Here is a 17,493-nt window from a genome sequence, read left to right as displayed (position 1 = left end):
CCCGAAGCACCATCCATAACCACCTTCCCTGGGACTCAGACCTTCCTTTCCAGAATTAATGGCTCACACTTCACACCTCTTTACCAGTCCAGATGCCTGCCCTCTGCCACACAGAGTCATTTACCTCCCTAAACTTTTAATTTTACTAAGTGTGCATTACAACTCACCCTACTTAATGCTGCCAGTAACCTCCACATTTCCGCTGAAAAGCACTTGCCCCATCCTGGCCATGATATTAAGGCAGGCAATAAAGCCAGGGCCACCATGCTTTGGCCAACCCTCCTGGAAAACAACCTTTCCTTGTGGGCAGTCCTGGACAAAAGGCTGTTCCAATCAATCTGGGTATTTAACCAGTATATTGATTAAATACTAACCACAGGATGAGATCTTGACCTATTTCATGCCATCAAGTAGGCGGCATGTTGGTAGCAGTACGGGACCAGCCATTATTTTATTATGACATTAAGTGGCACTGGTGATGCCAGCAGAAATACAACGAGCTTGCCCAGAAGCCTTCACCCATTTACTGTGACTGTCAGAGCACTGAAAGAGCAATTGAAATTATTACAGATATCATTTGGGTTCCTCCCAGATCTCACACAACATAATCTCGTTCATCTCAGATAATCACGTCAAGCCATTAGCTCGTTAATCATTCTCCTTGTGCTGAGTGCCGTGACTTGGCAAGCAGGCTGTGTTTTTCAGGCAGCCAAAGCCTGGCCAGCCCACTGCCCACAGTGCTGGTCCTCGCAGACAGATGGGGGTGGGCTGCCCCAGGCACACAGGGCCAGCTTGCTCCCAAATCCTGCTCCACTTTACAGCAGGGAGAGCCGTGCTGCTCCTTGCATGGTGAAAGAAAGATGGAAAAAAAAAAGTAGGCATCACTGTAAGTGACCTGATGCTTCTAAAAACTCACCATGACAGGGACATGGGCTATCTCAGATATATTCTAATTAAATGAGCTCAAAGTTACACAGGTGCTCTACACAAATAACCAGCCGCATGCATCAATTTTCACACCAGTCCAACTGCACCTGTGGCCTGCAGAGGATGCAAAATCTTGCTTTAAACAAGCTTGTTGAAATTCAGTAATTTTGCCAATTTGCTAAAATTGAGCTCAGCTATGCAAAGCAGCAGAAGTCCCACAAAATCAGATGTACCTGACAGAGTAGGAGGTGTAGAGAAGCTAGATTTTCAAGTGCTTGGAATGCCTCCCTGTTCTGAGCCTGCAAAACTCAGCTGGACACTTCCCAGAAACAGGCTTGCAGAAGACTTCCACAGAAGCAGCTTTTAAGAAGTGCCTATATAAGATTTCTCCAAAGGAAACTAGGATTAAAGCTGCACTCAGCAATCCAAGTAGCAAATTGGAAGGGAAAAAAGGCTGATTCCAAATTCTCTAGAGCCACAGCACCAAGCCCCTGCCAGGCAGCACTGGCTGCACTGGAGACATGCCAGGAGCACAGAGAGGAAAGCATTTGCACACATTTACATCATGACAACACAAAAAATATATAGTTATCATTGTCATTTAGGGCTCCACGTGTTCATCAGGAAGAGAAGGGAAGCAAAAAGATATCTTGCAGGCATTTTCTACTGAAATCTTCAACAGCTCATAACCCTTATGGCTGGGAAGATACATCACTTGGGCTCTTACTCTCCAGTACTGTAACACCCTCTCTGGTATCTGACAGACCCAGGAGCTCACTCCTGAATTTCTCCAGCTTTGCCCATGACTGGCCCAGAACAGAAGATCACTGTGTCCTCTTGGCTGCTGCTTCCCAGAGAGCCTGGGCAAGGAAGGTGTCCTGGGCTCACATCAACAGGACAGGCTGTCTGCAGCTGTAGCCACAGCTTAATTACTCGAGTTTGGGACTTCCTGACATTCAGGTGCCTGCAGGTCTGGACTCACAGATCGGTTCCTTGCACCTTGCATCCAGAGCAGCCAAGGAGCATTTTGAAAGCCAACCTACCCCAGCAGCAACATGGAGTGGGTCACCCTGTTTTGAGATGAGGAGGAGAAGGGGGCCAGTTGTACTAACAGAAGCCGAGCAGCTTGCCTGGAAAGCAAGCCCTGGCCTGTTGTATTTGTTGGTACTGACGTGGCCATCAGTGCTCTGCAGGAAAGATGTAGGCTTTGGAGGAAAGCTGCAGCAAATGCTCACAAAATTGCTGTCCAAGTGCATCCTTGGCATGGCTAACGTCCCATTCCACTGAGTCCTTTCAGGGCCAGGGATTTGCACCAAGGTGCAGTGCAGATAGGGCTGTATCCTCAGAAAGCCCAGTTGATGCAGGAAGGAAAAGCAGGAAGGCAGAGAGAGCCAGCTGAGCACCTCCCCTTCCCTCCTCTCCCTGAGCTGCAAGAATCCTGGGAATTCTCCACAACCTCTTGCTTCTGGACAGAAACTCTCCCTCCAGCCAACATCATAAGGATGGCCAAGGCTTCACCAGGCCTTCAGCAGTGGGGAGGAAGGGGATGGCATCCCTGCCCTGCAACATCAACCCCCTGTTTAAAGTTCCTCTCCACCTAGATCCACACAATGGACCACATTTGCATTTAATCTGTACCTCTTGCTCAGGTGAAACTGTCCTGCCCACGGCCACTGCTCTGCTCTGCAGAGTGGGAGAGCAGCAGAAGGCGGGAGAGCCGCCTGGAGAAGGCATCCCAACAATGTCAGCTATGCTGTGTCCTCCTCTGTGCCCCCAAAGGGTCAGGTCTCCATGTAAACAGGAAGCCAGGATCCACCAGGCCCCGAGTGTGGGGGAGTAGAAGGGAGGCAGCACTACAGGAGGTTCTGCCACTGGTGCCCCCCTCCCTCCCTGCTCCCAGCCCAGCGCAGGCAGTCATGGGAGGCTTCCAGGGCACTCTCCCCTCTGGGATCCCCACTGTTAGCAGCTTCCTCACTTCTTTGCAGGATCATTTTCTTTATCATTTCGTAAATAGAGGCAAAGCCAAGAGAGCAGCTATGGTGCCTGCAGCACTGAGAAAGGGGAGTTGCAGCAGGGACAGAAAAGGTCCCCCTCCTTCCCCAGCAGTGACTAACTTGGAACAAGCTGAGACAGAGCACTTTGCCCCTAAACCAAGGACCGCATTAAAAACCACACAAGCCTCAGGGTCAGCAGCTGCTTCCCACCCCACACACAGAACCATTGTTGCTTGCACTCGATGATCTCCCATTGCTTGCTTTCTGCGCCTAAGTAAGCTTTTTCTTCCTCTGTTTTCCCTATGCCAATGTTTTGGGATTATTTTATTCCCTAAAGCAGAAGGGTAGCTGTGTTCTTTAAGAAGGACATGCATTCCTTCACCTCCAGCCAAACTGAAATCAGCCCCCAGCACCCAGCCAGAAATGCCCTTGCAATGCTGTGGTACATCCTGCTGCCAGACGTGAGGCCACCACAAAGCACAGGAAACCAGGGGAGGGCTCTACACTTAAACATCCACAAACCAAACCATCCTGGCACCCTCCTCAGAAACAGCACCCAGCAACAAATAAACAACCATTAAAAATCTCTCTGGCAGATCTGACCTGCAAAGTCATGGCCTTTCAATGACTTGCATCTCTCCTGTCTTACACTAGATGAAGGAAGCCTGAGCACATGTTTCAAGCACATCATTCACCATGAAAAAACATTATTTTACCCTATTTCGTGTCCCTTCTCCGCCATTCAGAGCTTAATCTATGAATTTTCTAAACTGTGCTAAAGTTTATTTATATTGGTCAACAAAGATATTTTGGTGTTCTTTCTTTTTTTTTCTCCTAGGGTTTACTTAAACCCTCGAAGTTGTGCCAATCCTCCCATACTGAGGTGGAGTTCTGTGATTTTGGGGCTGGAGCTGCATTCTTTCAAAAGCCTTATCTTGAAAGGCAGAGGAGGAAACTGCTGTTTATGAGAACTCTTGATGGCATAACAGTTGTTCTGTCCCAAACCTCATCTGGAAACATGGTGAGCAAACCTAATGCCATAAAGGACTTCCCAGCTTGTGCACCCGTCACAACATTAAACACCATGGAGAGGACAGGGCAGCAGGTGGGAAAGCTGTTGAGGAGTAAAGCCCACAATCTATTTACACCCTGAAAGCTTGAAAAAGAAGAGCCTGACAATCTGTGTCCTTGGGATGTGATACTCCTTGACTTGAGATATAATACCCCTCTCCTCCTGGTGATAAGGAAAGAGAAATTCAGATTATAGCAAGAATCTGCAGGAAGGGCTGAGAGGAGCAGAACTCTGATAGGGCTGCTCAGTGACAGGAGCAGATCCAGTGCTTATGGGATCTCATGAGGCCACCAGAAAGACAGCTCATCCACTACCCAACGTCCTTGAGAATGCCCTCAGGTCCTTCCAGTTAAGAGTGTTATTCCCAGGAGGGAGCCATCCCTGGAAGACAGGGCAGACCCTTTGCTTACGGACAGGCCAAATTACCTGCGCCTGTGGCCATGTGGCCACAGATACCATGCCAAGGTCCACCCCAGCCCAAAGGTCTGTCTCATGTTTTAAAGAGCAGTCAAGCTCCTGCTGTTTTAAGCATGGGGGCAGCGAGCTCACAGGGTGTGTGGTTTTCTCCCCTCCCAGCCTGCCCTGAACACCTTCCAGTTCTGCAGGCGAGAGGCTGGGGGAGCAGAAGAAAAGCTCCTCTCCTGGCTATTGGCCAAGCATTATACAGCAAGAGTGTCCTATATCCTGACTGTAAGTATTTTGGGAAGCCAGATGACTTCATTACCAGATGACATCCCCTGACCTACTCGCTGTTAAACAAGCTTGCTGCTGGCCAGCCCCAGAGCTCGTAACTCTGCACTTTAATTTGCACATTGCCATCAGGCAGGCACTATCCTTCTGCCATATCCAGGCAGCAAGGAAATTTTCACGCAGCTGAAACACACAAACAGTAAAACCCTAACATACCTCTTCCATAAATAGTTTGTTGTTACTTTGTTACTGCGACTGACAAATGAGGAAATCTTCCGAAGGGTGGAAGTGCTACACAGTTACCAGCCGGCGCCAAGAGCGCCACGTCCGTCGCCCACTTTCCACCCCATCCCTGCCCCCACAGCACATGCTCCTGCAGCGGACACAGCACTGTGAGAATGGAGACAGCCCTGCTGCTGACCCCAGCCACGGCACACAGCATGCCTGGGTACCACAGGGGCCAGCCACGCTGCACGCAGTGTGACTCCGTGGCACGTGGAGCTCACAGGCATCGTGCCTGGGTTACATGGAGGTGTCAGTGGAGAAAGTGGAAAAATACAGAGTTATGAATAACCTGGAGGACAGGACTCATGCAGGGCAAAGCTGCAAGCACAGATGGAGGAGGGGTGCCCCAGCTACCCCAACACAGAAGGGGAAGGAGCATCCTGGCCACACTCACCCTGATCCGCCGCATGGCCGTCACGATCTCCACCCGGCTGTTTGGCCGTGGCACATCCAGGCTCCCGATGTACTGTAGGGAAAGAAAGAGGAGATCAGTCGAGTTTCTACAAAACTGGAAACGTCATAGTCCCACCATGGCCTCAATAGCATCCATGAAGGGAACTCAGGGTCACTTCTGGGGAATGGGCAGCATTTTGCCTGCTGCATCTGAATCCTTGTACTCCTCCCACCATGAAGCTGTTCCTTCACAATAACGTTGCAAGTACTCAGCAGCCCTTTCTCTAGCAATAAAATAACTTCATCCATCAGGCCAGCAGGGCTCATTCATCTAGGCCATGATCAAAGCACGTAGGTATAAGCCAACATCCCCTCAGCTGCACTGAGTCATTTGTTATAGACCTGGGTGTTGGAATATCCCTAAAATAGCTGGGCCAACCTGTCCTGTGTCAGGCCCCTCATTATTTAATTATAGCCCTACCAAACCCGTGGCTGTTTTTGCAGCGATGCTGAGCCTCCAGGCCAAGCCTTTAGAATAAAGGAGCTGCTTTGCTATTCAGAGGGGACCAAAGGCAGCGCCACTGTGACCCAGCACGGAGAAACGCCAAACAAAAACCTTTTTAAAAATAAAATGGAAGAGGGCAGATTCAGAGGAAGGATCAGAAAACAGACAAGTGATGAAGAGTCAATGCTGAGTGCTAAAAACATGTAGTTAGAAGAAAAGCATTTTGAGCCTATTAACTAGCCCCCCATGCTCCCATGCTTCATCTCGACACAAGGGCTGACGTAAGGCTCGGGAGCACAGCAGGGGCACTAAAACCGACAGGGCTACATGTTCCTGTGAATATGGCCATAACCTTCACTGACATCACGAAAGCACAAGTCACTGGCTTCAAGCAGCAGTGCTGAGATGGGTGCCTAAGTGTCTGAACATGTGCTTGGGGATCACTGCACAGACAGAGGCTGCTGAGAGGGGTTATTTCTCACCCAGCATTGCTGTGGGAGCCCCAGCTCCTCTCTCCTGGGCTGCTGCTGCCACCTCTATGGAGGACAAGGTGCAGGGGCTGCATGACCACATCTGAGCTTTGGGTGCATGCTGTCCCAGAGAGCCCTCTGGGACAGAAACTCAGAGAGCCCTGTGTTTCTGAGAGCCCTCCTTGCTAAACCCCCCCACACCAATCCAACAAGCCTACCAGCCCAGTGAGGCCATCCCCAAAGGCACAGCTCCTGCCTGGGGGCAGACACAGGCAGGTGTACAGTGACCAGCACCGGGCAGTCAGTGCTGAGAGGAGATGTGAAGAGAGAGAATATAAAAATAAACACCCAACAGCTGGCATGTCCGTCACATGCTGTGCAGGCTGCTGTGGTGCAGGGCAGCTTTACGTAAGTGGGAATTACAGCCCACGATGGGCAGTGCCGGCACACGTGGCACTAACCCAGGCCCCAGCCCCTCACTGCCCGGCTACAAACGCAAAGGCCTGGGTAAGTTTTCAGTCACATCCCCAACACAGAGTCTTCCACCCCTTCAAAGTGTCAGGTCCTACTGAGAGAGGCATCTCAGACACAATCGATTCCCTTTTCTGATATAAAGTCTGGAAACCATCAATAAAAAGCAGGAGCTGAGGAGAAGGGCTGAGGCAGCTGGAGCCCTGAACACACAGTCACCATTCAGCACCTTCTTCAGGAAGAAGCCTCTCCCCATCCTGCCCTGCCAGGCGAATGTCCCCACTGCACAGCACCTCCCCACACCACTCTTCTGCCAAGGACCATCTGGGGAAGGGAAATTCTTAAGCTACATGAGGAGGAGGACAGACTTTTGCAGCCAGAGGATGCCTATCTTCTTCCAGCTATTCCCAAGAGCATGAGGTCACTACCACTGGCAGGGTAATCGCTTTCCTTCCCCTGTGTTTCCTTCTGCAGGCAGGTGCAGAACACAGGCACGTCCAAGGACAGGGCAAGCAGCGGCAGCTGGGCAGGAGATGGGCTGCATCCACCACTGGCTCCCACAGCCACGTGAATTCCAGCAATGCCAATCTCCTGGCTGCCGACCACAACCTCATGCCCAAAATTGCATGTGCAGGCCCAGCAGGTCTGGGGCACCCTGTAAGCAAGTGATGGAGCATAAGCCAGACACCACCTTGGGATGAGCACACCTCCCTGGACGGGCCTCCTGGGAAACAGCACCAGCAGCAGAGATCTCTCAGTGCTGTCCTATCTACGCCCCTTCACTCAGCTATTCCCCTCCAGCCCACATTCACACGTACCCAAAACAAGGGGCACAGGTCACAAACTCTGCAGGATTCACCTTTGCTCCCAAACGTGGGCTCCAGGGCATCATGCTGTATCCCACATCCTGTGGGTGCTCCCACCAGAGACCTCAGCACATGCAGCCCCAGTGTGGGCTCACTTCACACAATTACTGTGCTCACAGCTCTGAAAACACCCCCTTCTCCCTTCACTCCGGAGGCAGGTATTTTTTTGCACATTTCACAAAACTCAACAGATGGACAAAGTCTCCCCAGATTATTTTTGCCTGCAGGGCAGAAATCACACGTGAGAACCGCACTGCAGAAGAGTAACCCTTCACAATGTGGCAAATATTGCCCAAAAACGTGGACTTGGAAATCGGTCTTTCAGATGAAATGTGGACTTGCAAGCTGGTCTTTGACTTCCCAGGTAAGGAGGGAGAATGGCCTGAGAAACCATCAGTATTTAGTAGTGTTTTCCAAGTGATAAGCACCACAAGGGCTGCTCCTGCTCTGCTCTACTCCAGCCCTCCTACTCACAGCACCAACTTTAATTACAGAAAGAGGTGTGGGAAAAAGCAGGTGAGGCAAAGGCAAGAATTAGCAAAGCAGCCAGAGCCTCCACAGTGCAATACTTCCCCCTCATCCCACCCCAGCACTGAGACTGAGCTCCCCCACTCCCAGGGCAGGAGCTCCAGAGACCCCCCAAGCATGGGGACTCCCAGGCACAGAGTTTTGCCTTCCTTTAACATATGTGTGCCCCAAGCGAGGTGCCAGGCACACGGCGGTGGTCCTGGACCCTGCAGGGGCCATTGTCCTGGCTCCCAGGACTCAGTCCAGCATCTGTGCCAGCACGCTGACCCCATGGAAAAGGGAGGCAGTGGGGCCAGGGCTGAGCCCAGGAAGGAGAAAGGAAGGTGCCTGAGACAAAAGGAAAGAAAATAAAGCTGTGTGAAAGGACTGCCAAAGAAAATAGACCTATGAAAGAATCCATCCACCCCAAAGCCCCACAAACTGAGAGGGAAAACATATGTACATATGCAGGATGCAGCTTTTCCAAATAATTGCCTACCGATCCACGGCCCCACGACCCCACCAAAGGATGGGGGGACAAAGGTAGAGCCCCCCACCTGCACCCAAGAGCCAAGGGGAATTAGGATGCTCTGAAGGTGGGGAGGGCAGTCCCAGGCAGCCCCCTCCTCCTCAACCCAATTAGGAGAAGAAAGGCCACCCTCTCGGAGCGCTGGTGAATGGGCAGCTGAGAGGGTCCCTCGTGTAACAGGCACCCTGGCAGCCCCACAAAGGCAGCCCTCACACTGCCAACACCAGCACAAAGCACCTCTTTTGTAGGGTGCTTTTGGTCCCTCACATGCCCCGCTGCTTCTCATCCCCGTGTGTGGCATCCAGCCTTTCATTCATCATTCCAGGGCCCCCAGAATGGGCAGCCCCTCTCCCTGCCACGGCACAGGTAGACATCACCCATCGGGCTTCTGAGCACCTGAAGGGACTCTGCTTGCTCTCCCCCTGCCGTGCAAATAGGCTCTCCTCTCTGTCCCGGGCACGGTGGGAAGGGGGCTCTGGACACAGCTCACACCATGCACCCCCTGCCCGTGGCTTCCAAAAGATCTGCCCATTTCTGGGAAATGCCAGGGGAAAAAAAAAATCTGTTTTTTAAACAGAAAACAAAGGGGAGCACTTTGCCAAAGCACTGTTTGCACAAGTCACTCAGTTTCTCATTTTCGCTTGAGGCTATTTAATATTGCTCGTTTTCTGCTCTGTCAGAAATGAATTTCCTTGAGAAGATGATTTTTCTGTGACAGCAGGTGGCAGATATTTTCGGAAAATTGAAGGCCGATCACATCCCTGACAGGGGACACCTTGGAAGGGGTGTTGATGAGAGTGGTGGTGGGCAGAGGTGGGCAGCCAAAGCCTTCCCAGAGAGGAGCTTCTTCCCGAGGGAGGCACACTGCTGCTCTGGCAGCCCAATGCAGTGTGCAAAGGTCAGGGCTGAATCATCCCCAGCTTACAGGGGAGCCTGGATCAGCTGGCTGTCAGGTTTCCAGCTTCGAAAGCCACCCTGAACCAGAGACCCTGCCACGAATGGGGAGCCACTGCTTCTGCAGAGGAGCTGCAGGCAGGCAGCAGGGCAGCACGGGCAGGGGGGACATGCTGGCACCAGCCCGAGGCTGGGGCATCCCACCACAGGTTACACAGCCACCTGCAGAGCCAGGAGAGCCTCATCCAAGCAGGGGATCCTGCACCCGGGTTACGGAGGGGTCACTGGAGTTACCAGCAGCCCGCTGGGAGGCATCAGACATGGGACTTGAGGGACCCCAGATTTCTGAAGAGTCCAGGATGATGTGAGGCTGCACCAGATACTGGAACATTGACCCCTGGTCCTGTGCCAGGTGCCCCAAGATCTTAAACCTTGATTTCCTCAGTGCCCAGGGAACCCCCAGCCTGTCTGCAGATTGGCTGATAAGGGTTTCTCCCTGGGCTTCTGCCATTAGGAAAAGCAAGGAGAAATCCAATTCCCAGGACTTTTGCTGTCCCACTGTTCCTGCTCTCCAGTTGCCCACACATGGCCTCAGCCCAGAGAGCCAAGGGTCTGAGCTGGCATGGTCCCAGCTCTGCCCTGCACCTCAGGAACACCCAGCCTCACTGAGAGGAAAGGGGGAAGTTTACTCAGACTGCGGTGGTGCAGGCTCAGAGGCCAAAAGGGATGGAAAACTCATGATGCCAGCTGACTTCAATGGAAAAAAGCCCTGGCTTTCCATCCTGAGCCCAGCAGACGGGTGCCCTGCTGCACTGTGGGCCTCCAGCCTTGCTCAGTCCTCCCTTAGCAGGGCTCTGCACCCCAAGGACAACTGGGTACATCCAGCCCTGGCAGCCAGGCGGTTTTAGGCAGTATGTCAGACTCATCCAGAGCTGGGAATGCACCCGGACAGCAGGTATTAACACAGGGACCCCCACACCAGGCAGCACTGGCCAGGCTGAACCCTTAAGGATATCAGTGCTTATCTATCTGCTGGTCCCAGCAGCGCTTACCATGCTTATGAGCTGTGCAGGGGCTCAAGTGCCAGAAACACAGAGTTCTGGGGGTGCCAAGACAAGATCCAGCACCCACCAGAGCCATGTGCACTGCACCCACCTTCCCCTCTCACCAGTCAAAACAGGGCTGGCTTGAAAAGGGGAGACACCTTTGCTGCAGGTGACTGTGCAGTGGGGACACCAGGGCACAGAGATAGCAGGTGCAGAGGAGGGATAAAGTTTTTCCACGATGATGAAGCAGGGCTGTCCACTCGCCCCACTTCTGTACCACACCCAGGCACACCACCCACAGCCGCCCCCCACGCAGGGCCTGAGCTTCCTGCACCTACACCCAGCTACAGCCCCAACAGGTGTTCATGTACGAGATGCTCAAGACCAGAGCACTGCAGAGAGTAGGGCTGGGAGCATCCCACCCCCATTACTGCTTCCTTGGGACCTTCTGGCATCTGCTGAGCCCACGTGCTGCCCGGCTGGGACCTACAGTCTGGGCACACGTGGCTTTGCCAAATCCCGACTGAGTTTTCTTTGCTCAGAGCTTCACTAAGCAGTCTGTGAACTGACTTAACAAGTACGGCAGAAATATGCCACTGTTTCAGAGGAGAACCTTTGTAGACTTGGGAAGGTTATTTATAGCCTGAAGCAAGCAATCCCGGGCTCAGGCACACTGCAGCTTTGCTCTGGGCTGAGCAGCCCCAACAGAGCACACCAGAGCTGCCAGTACAAACAGCCCCCAAATCGAGTTGCCAAGTCTCTCCCAGCCAGCCAAATTGGTGCACAGCTTCACACAACCTGTCTCCTGCTGCCCAGCCCTCCAGGGAAGGAACAGTTTCTGGGAAGGGAGCCTGAAGAAGTGGAGGAGAACTAAGCACCCCAATCAGAGCTGCCTGCAATTCAACCAATTTCCAACACTGTTACATGCAGCCCCTATGTACATAAAAATACACACAGGAGTGGAATTGCATGGAATACATGTCCATTCCCTGCTTAGTGTTCATCTGAGGCTATAATTGTTTTCCAGGTAATGAATTTCTCTTTGGAGCAACCAGCAGGCACTGCTGGTGCTCGCAGCCTCAGGAGGGTGGCAGGCAGGTGGGCTGGAGAGGTTCAGAGGAAGGGACATATTGGTTTAGACTAAAGTCTCCTTCATGTCCCATCTCCAAACATAGAGAGCAGCAGATGCTCGGTTCAACTTCAGTTTCCCACGCACAGAAGCAGAGAAAAGCACTGACAAAAATGAGAGAAAATGCTTGGTTGCCAAGATCACTTAAGGGAAAAAAAAAATACCCCACCACCCAAACCCAAAAACCCCACCTGCTGCACAGAGGAACAGCAATCTTCCTGAACCTCCAGTCCTGCACTTATCTGCAAGCAGGTCCGGTATCAGGAACATCAGGTTTCAGCATATGTGATGTCCAGGCCCATGGCAGTCCCAGACCTCAGGCACTGGGTCTGTCAAAGATCAAGATGTGTTTGGGCAGCCCTTTCTGCCCTCACCTGTACTTGGGGGAGCAGCAGAGAGGGTCCTGACACCCATCTGCCCCTTCACTGGGAACCATGTACCTTAAGGCACTGCAAAGGGATTAACAGGACTGAAGGATTAATAGCTGTTTCCAAATAATGGATATTAGGCAGGTGGGACCTTGCTCTGGACAAGACCTCTGGGGCAGAAGGAGAGCCCAGCCCAGCCCAGCCCAGTGGGCTCCCAAAAGGGGCTCAAAGGACAGAGACAGTAACAACTTTCCTGTGGAAACCCAGAAGCACCAAGCACGCCCCAAAACTCCAACAGACAGGGGTCTGGCAGTCCAGTGACAGACTCTGCCACCCCACCTAATTCTCTCTGCCTGCTGATCTCTCTGGAGGCGTTGGAGTAGCCTGAGTCATAATTTCTGAATGCACAGAATTGCTGGTGTTGCACAAGGTGGCTCTTGGGTTTTGTCCTGCAGCACCATGGCTTTGGGAAGATAAGGAGTAAGCTCATATCCCTCTCCTTCTCATGGAGGTGGAGGAGGATGGGAGGTGTCTTTCCTCTCTACATCTCCATTTATTTAACCAGAAAACCACTGCACAAGTGGGAATTTCTGCCTGCTCCCCTGCACCATGCTGCAGTTCCCAGTTCTTTCATCTGAATGCTTCAGCTAACCCAAGAGGCCAGGCTTCTGATTTTACTCAACAATTCAGACTGCAAGACACAGAAGAAAACAAACGTCCTGCCTTCCCTCGGAGCCAGCTCCTCCGATTCCCAGCAGCCTGACTGAGGCACCTCTGGGATACAGAGGGGTCTGGTGCCAAGATAAGTGGCCAATGAAAACAGATCCGAAAGTGTGAAATGTATTGCTGTTCCTAAGAAGATGTGGTGTAATTTTCCATCTATTGGATTTATCTCCAGAAAATGGACTAACATAATCCTTAGAGGACACTTTGCTCTGACTCGGTGTCCCTGTGCCACAGTATATTAGCACTGCAAGTGGCTCCAGTGGGGATGAGAGGCACAGCTCTCCTGACAGCATCACATCACATGTGACAGCACTGCTTCCTTCAGATAGACTCCATCGCTCTCTGCTTGACAAGGGTCCAAATTCTGACTGCCCATGGCCACCCACCCGTCCTGGGATGCCAAGACTCCCTAAGGACAGAGGCAAGGGGGACAACGGCACAGATGCCAGCTGCTACTGATGGACCAAAACACACCCTACATCCACCACACATGGCAGTTAAAGTCAGCAGCAGGTCTGAGCGTAAAAATAAAATTAAAAATTAAAACAATAAATCAGCACATACCAACTCAGGCTTACATTACCCCCCTGCAGTGAGCCCCAAGCAAGCTCGTCAGGAATCTCAGGCTGCTGGAGCAAAGAGCACTGATCCAGCTGCTGAGGGCTGTAACACCAGGATCCTCACTGCCCGCACTATCAGCTATCCCAGGAGGATTTTAGGAGACAGGCATGCAAGTCCTGATGCCCCAGATGGGCATTTTTCTTGTTTAAGCTTGCCCCAAAGTTCAGCTCTAAATCAGAGTTCCACACTTGTGTGACTTGCGCTGGGTGCCTGGCTGCAACAAGAGCTGCGCGGGTATAAGTGCTTGGGACTCTCGGGGATAAAAGGAACTAAAGGAGTGTAAGCATTTAATTAATCTCCAGCAATCTAATAAAAGGATAGAGTAATTGCCTAGGCCATCTGCATTCCGTATCTGGCATCAAGGGCTGCTGGAGAAACCCACGAATTCAGAAGCTGGGTTTCGTACAGATTGTGCTTGGCATTAACGTGTGCCACCGGATACCAAATAAGAGAAAGAGGAGCTAACAAAGACTAATATGCAGCACTGCATTAACACAGCCAGCCCACCAGCATGGAGCAGACATGAGCCATGAGCAGACCGAGGGGCTGCTGACGCCCTATCCCACTCCTCAGCCCCAAGCCAGGTCACCCAAACCTGGCATGGAAGCGGCACATGGGATTTGGGAGATGCCTTGCAGCCTCCCCACAGGTGAGGGGTGAGCGGGTGCTGGCAGCAAAACAGAGATCGGCTCAAATAACGCAGGAGCATAAGGCTACAAAGTTGAGCTTGAATAGCCTTTCCCAGGAAACAGTTGCAAAGTAGGTTTAAGTTTGCTCCATAAACAACAACTCCGCTGATTTGCGCTCTGCAGCACAGCGCCTGCCATGGGGCAGGAGATGGCCTCTGCAGAGGAACCCTCCCAGCCCGGAGAAAAGGGGGAAAATAAGACTTTAACACCTTCTGATGAGCCACAGCCTTGCCCTGAGGGCACTGCACACAATTAGATGCCAAATCTGTGATTTTCTTCCCCTGAGAGTACATGTGCTCCGAGGACAACAGTATGTGACAGATGCCTGCTTTCCTGCCACTCAAAACTGTTTACATCAGGTTTTTTTCCCTAAGTCAGCCTCACTTGAGTATCTTGTCAGTATGATAACCATATCCCCCAGGAGAAGCTAAAGGGGTAGGATTTTATGCTTCCCTTTTTAAATCTTTTGGCCAGCTCCTCCCCAATTTACTGCTGGCCAGCATTACTTGCTCAGGCTGGGCAATGCAGCCAGCTAGCTTGACTTTTCCCAGCCTGCGGGAAGCCACAGTCTAAGTGCAGTAAGAGACTGAAAGGTCCTAACAGAAATAAAAATAAAAACAGAAAAGAGCACTTCCTGCGAAATCCATTAGCAAGGATGGTTTATGTATGTAAAGCCAAATAGCAAGCCTTTATTTTAGGTGGGCATCTTGCACCGCACCGCAAATGGCACGCAGTTCCTCTGGCTCCTCACACGCGAGCATTAGAGGAGCACCTGGGTCAAGGCATCCTGCAGACCCCAAACATCCGTCTCCCATCACACCGGCACTCCAGCAGTACCCACAGCGCTTGAGCCGCAGATCAAAGCCTGAGCCCGCTGCTCTTTCCCGGGAAGATGCACACAGACACCGCTCTTTCGGGCCACCGTCCCCAAGCAACACCAAGCAGAGCCACGGAGGAATGCAGGGCCAAGGAGGGATGCTGGGGTGAAGCAAGAGGTTGACTCTTCACTCCAGCCTGACCCATCTCACCAGCCTACAGGATAGGCGGGAAGCCTCGCCCAACTCTGCATCTGAGTTTTGGGGAGAGCAAGAAACGCCAAGGGGAAGGGAAAGCAAAGAAAACCAAAACCCCATGGCTATGCGATATGAGAGCTGGAAAACAGTGCATACCGGAGAGTCAGGGCGCAGCGCCGGGACCCCCGCGCGGAACCCCCGCGGAACCCCCGCGCGCCACCTTGGGCCTCGAAAGCAGATTGCCGTGCTGAACGGCGTCCTCGGTGTGCAGGTGGATGACTCAGGAATGTGGTCGTGGCGTCCACCCAGGTTGACTTGACTTTGCGGCCATGTGCGGCCCGCGCAGCCGGGGCAGCCCCATGCAGCGCGCCGGCCCTGCCGCCGCCGAGCCCCCGCCCCGCGGCCCCGGGGGGGACGCGCCAGGGCGGAGCGGATGGCGGGCGGGAGGCAGCGGCGGGGGGCTTCCGAGCCCCGCCTGCGGCAAGGACCGGCCCCGAAGCATCGCGGGGCGGCGGCGGGCTGACACTAGTGCGCGGGCCGGGCTTGCGCCCCGCCGCCAAACTTAAAAAAATAAAAGAAAGAAAGAAAAAAAAAAGGGAAAAATGGAAAACGATGCTTCGGGAAGGGTCTCGGTGGCAGTGGGCAGCGCCGGCCGCGCCTCCCGGGACGCACAGGGCGAGCCCGCTGCTGGGAGCGGGACGCGCATCCCTCCGGGCTGGGGGAGCCGGGTGCGGCCGTCGCTGGGGCCAGAGAACTGCTGACACATCTCTGTATGAACACCGGACACGGTGGAAACCAAGCAAGCTGGAAGTGGAAAATATCCATCTTGCGCCTAAAGAAAGGCCTTGCGACCAGACCTGGCCCTATTGTGCCCTCCCTTATAAAAGCCCCAAAAGCAGTGAGTGTGCCCCACCCCGCCTCCCCCGAGAGCACCATGGAGCTGCTTTCCAGACGACCTGCTCACAGAGATCTGACCACAAGTCCAAGCTGTTGCACCCCTTATCCCCACAAGCATAGCACACCCTCAGAAAGAGCTCCATCCTTCTATGTTCGAATACCACAGATGCTGCAGAGCTCATCTCCCAGCAATATGCATGAAGAGCTCACAATGGCCTCAGAGGCACTTGGAACAAGCCTTTCCCAGGACAAATGGGTCCTTGTGCTCTGCAGGAGGCTCACAGTTCCCCAAGTCCTTGCCTTGCTGTACTTGCATGATCCTACAGCCACAGCCCATTACCCTTGGATTTCTAAATGCAATGTGAAGACCAATGCCAGCTGCTGACCCTTTCCTGGGCAGAGCAGATTCAGGGCCATTGATTTTTCATACTGAATCAATGGTAGTGACCTTCCTTTGAGTTTAGAGTTCAGAGTCAGTCAAGAGTTCAGAGCCAGCCACAGCTGAAAAATTTATTGTTCCCCTTAAAATGGAGTGGGCTTTCCACCACCCTCAGAGGCTCGGGTAAGAGTGTGGGCACAAACACACGACAAGCTGAGAAATCCCTGTGCTCCATCATTCCCATGAGACTTCTATGGGAACAGTGGCTGTGCTGCCAATTTCCTTGTGCCTGACTCAGGGAGGAATCTCACAGGGCTGTCAGCGCTTGGATAAATGAATCAGGGGGTGATTTCCCATTGAAGACAAGATGCCAGCAAGTCCTGGGGTCTTGGAAACCTTTACTCCTGTTTTTGGAAGAGGGCAGGGGATCAGCGCTGTGTGCTGCAGCATCTTAGTGACTGCACCTGCAGAGATCCCTGGGGGAAAAAAAGTGCAGAGAACTGAACACCCACTTGAACTCACTTCAGCCTGGGAGAGGCAGAAGGCAGTGGTGGGAAAGTCTTGAGCCTGGATATGCTCTCTAGTGTTTAATGCTCTATGTTCTTGATGAAGTTTTATAATTATCTCTAGCAAAGGTTTAGCTGACAACATTGAAGTCCCAAGTGCTGGAAATGATACAGCCACCAGAGAAGTCTCCCGGGAGTCTCTAGTCCAATGCCTGCTCCCAGCAGGGCAAGCTCAGAGGCAAGAGCAGCAGCTCAGGGCTGTGTCTAGGTGTATTGCAAGTATCCCCAGGGATAAAGATCCCACAGCCTCTCTGGAGCCCTGTTCCTGTGCTGAAGTTGATTAAAGACGCACATTCTTGCAGACTGCAGGCTTTCCACAGCCAGCAAAGCCCCGTGGATTTGGTGAAGGATTGAATTCCCATGTGGGAGGGCTTGTGAGCATCTCTTCAGTGAATGGCATCCTCGGGGAGGTGTTCCTCTACGTGCAGGCACGGGTATTTGATGGAAAGCCTTCAG

At 52.6% G+C, this 17,493-nt stretch overlaps 1 protein-coding gene across 1 annotated transcript in view; it reads right to left on the bottom strand.

The window, feature by feature from the left end:
- Window positions 1–15,401, bottom strand: part of NOS1AP (nitric oxide synthase 1 adaptor protein) — a 40,277-nt gene extending 24,876 nt beyond the window's left edge. Inside the window, exons 1-2 of the mRNA XM_018079002.2 lie at window positions 15,352–15,401; window positions 5,363–5,434 (exon numbers count right to left, since the gene is read on the bottom strand). Coding sequence (XP_017934491.1) covers window positions 5,363–5,377 — 15 coding nt within the window. The 5' untranslated portion in view covers window positions 5,378–5,434; window positions 15,352–15,401. The remainder of the gene's footprint in view (window positions 1–5,362; window positions 5,435–15,351) is intronic.
- Between the last annotated feature and the right edge of the window lie 2,092 nt (window positions 15,402–17,493).

The sequence above is a fragment of the Manacus vitellinus genome, unplaced genomic scaffold (genome assembly GCF_001715985.3).
Source record: "Manacus vitellinus isolate BGI_N305 unplaced genomic scaffold, ASM171598v3 scaffold_44_pilon, whole genome shotgun sequence".
NCBI lineage: Eukaryota > Metazoa > Chordata > Aves > Passeriformes > Pipridae > Manacus > Manacus vitellinus.
Note: the sequence above shows the minus strand (reverse complement) of the source record. Positions and strands in the feature narration are given on the sequence as shown.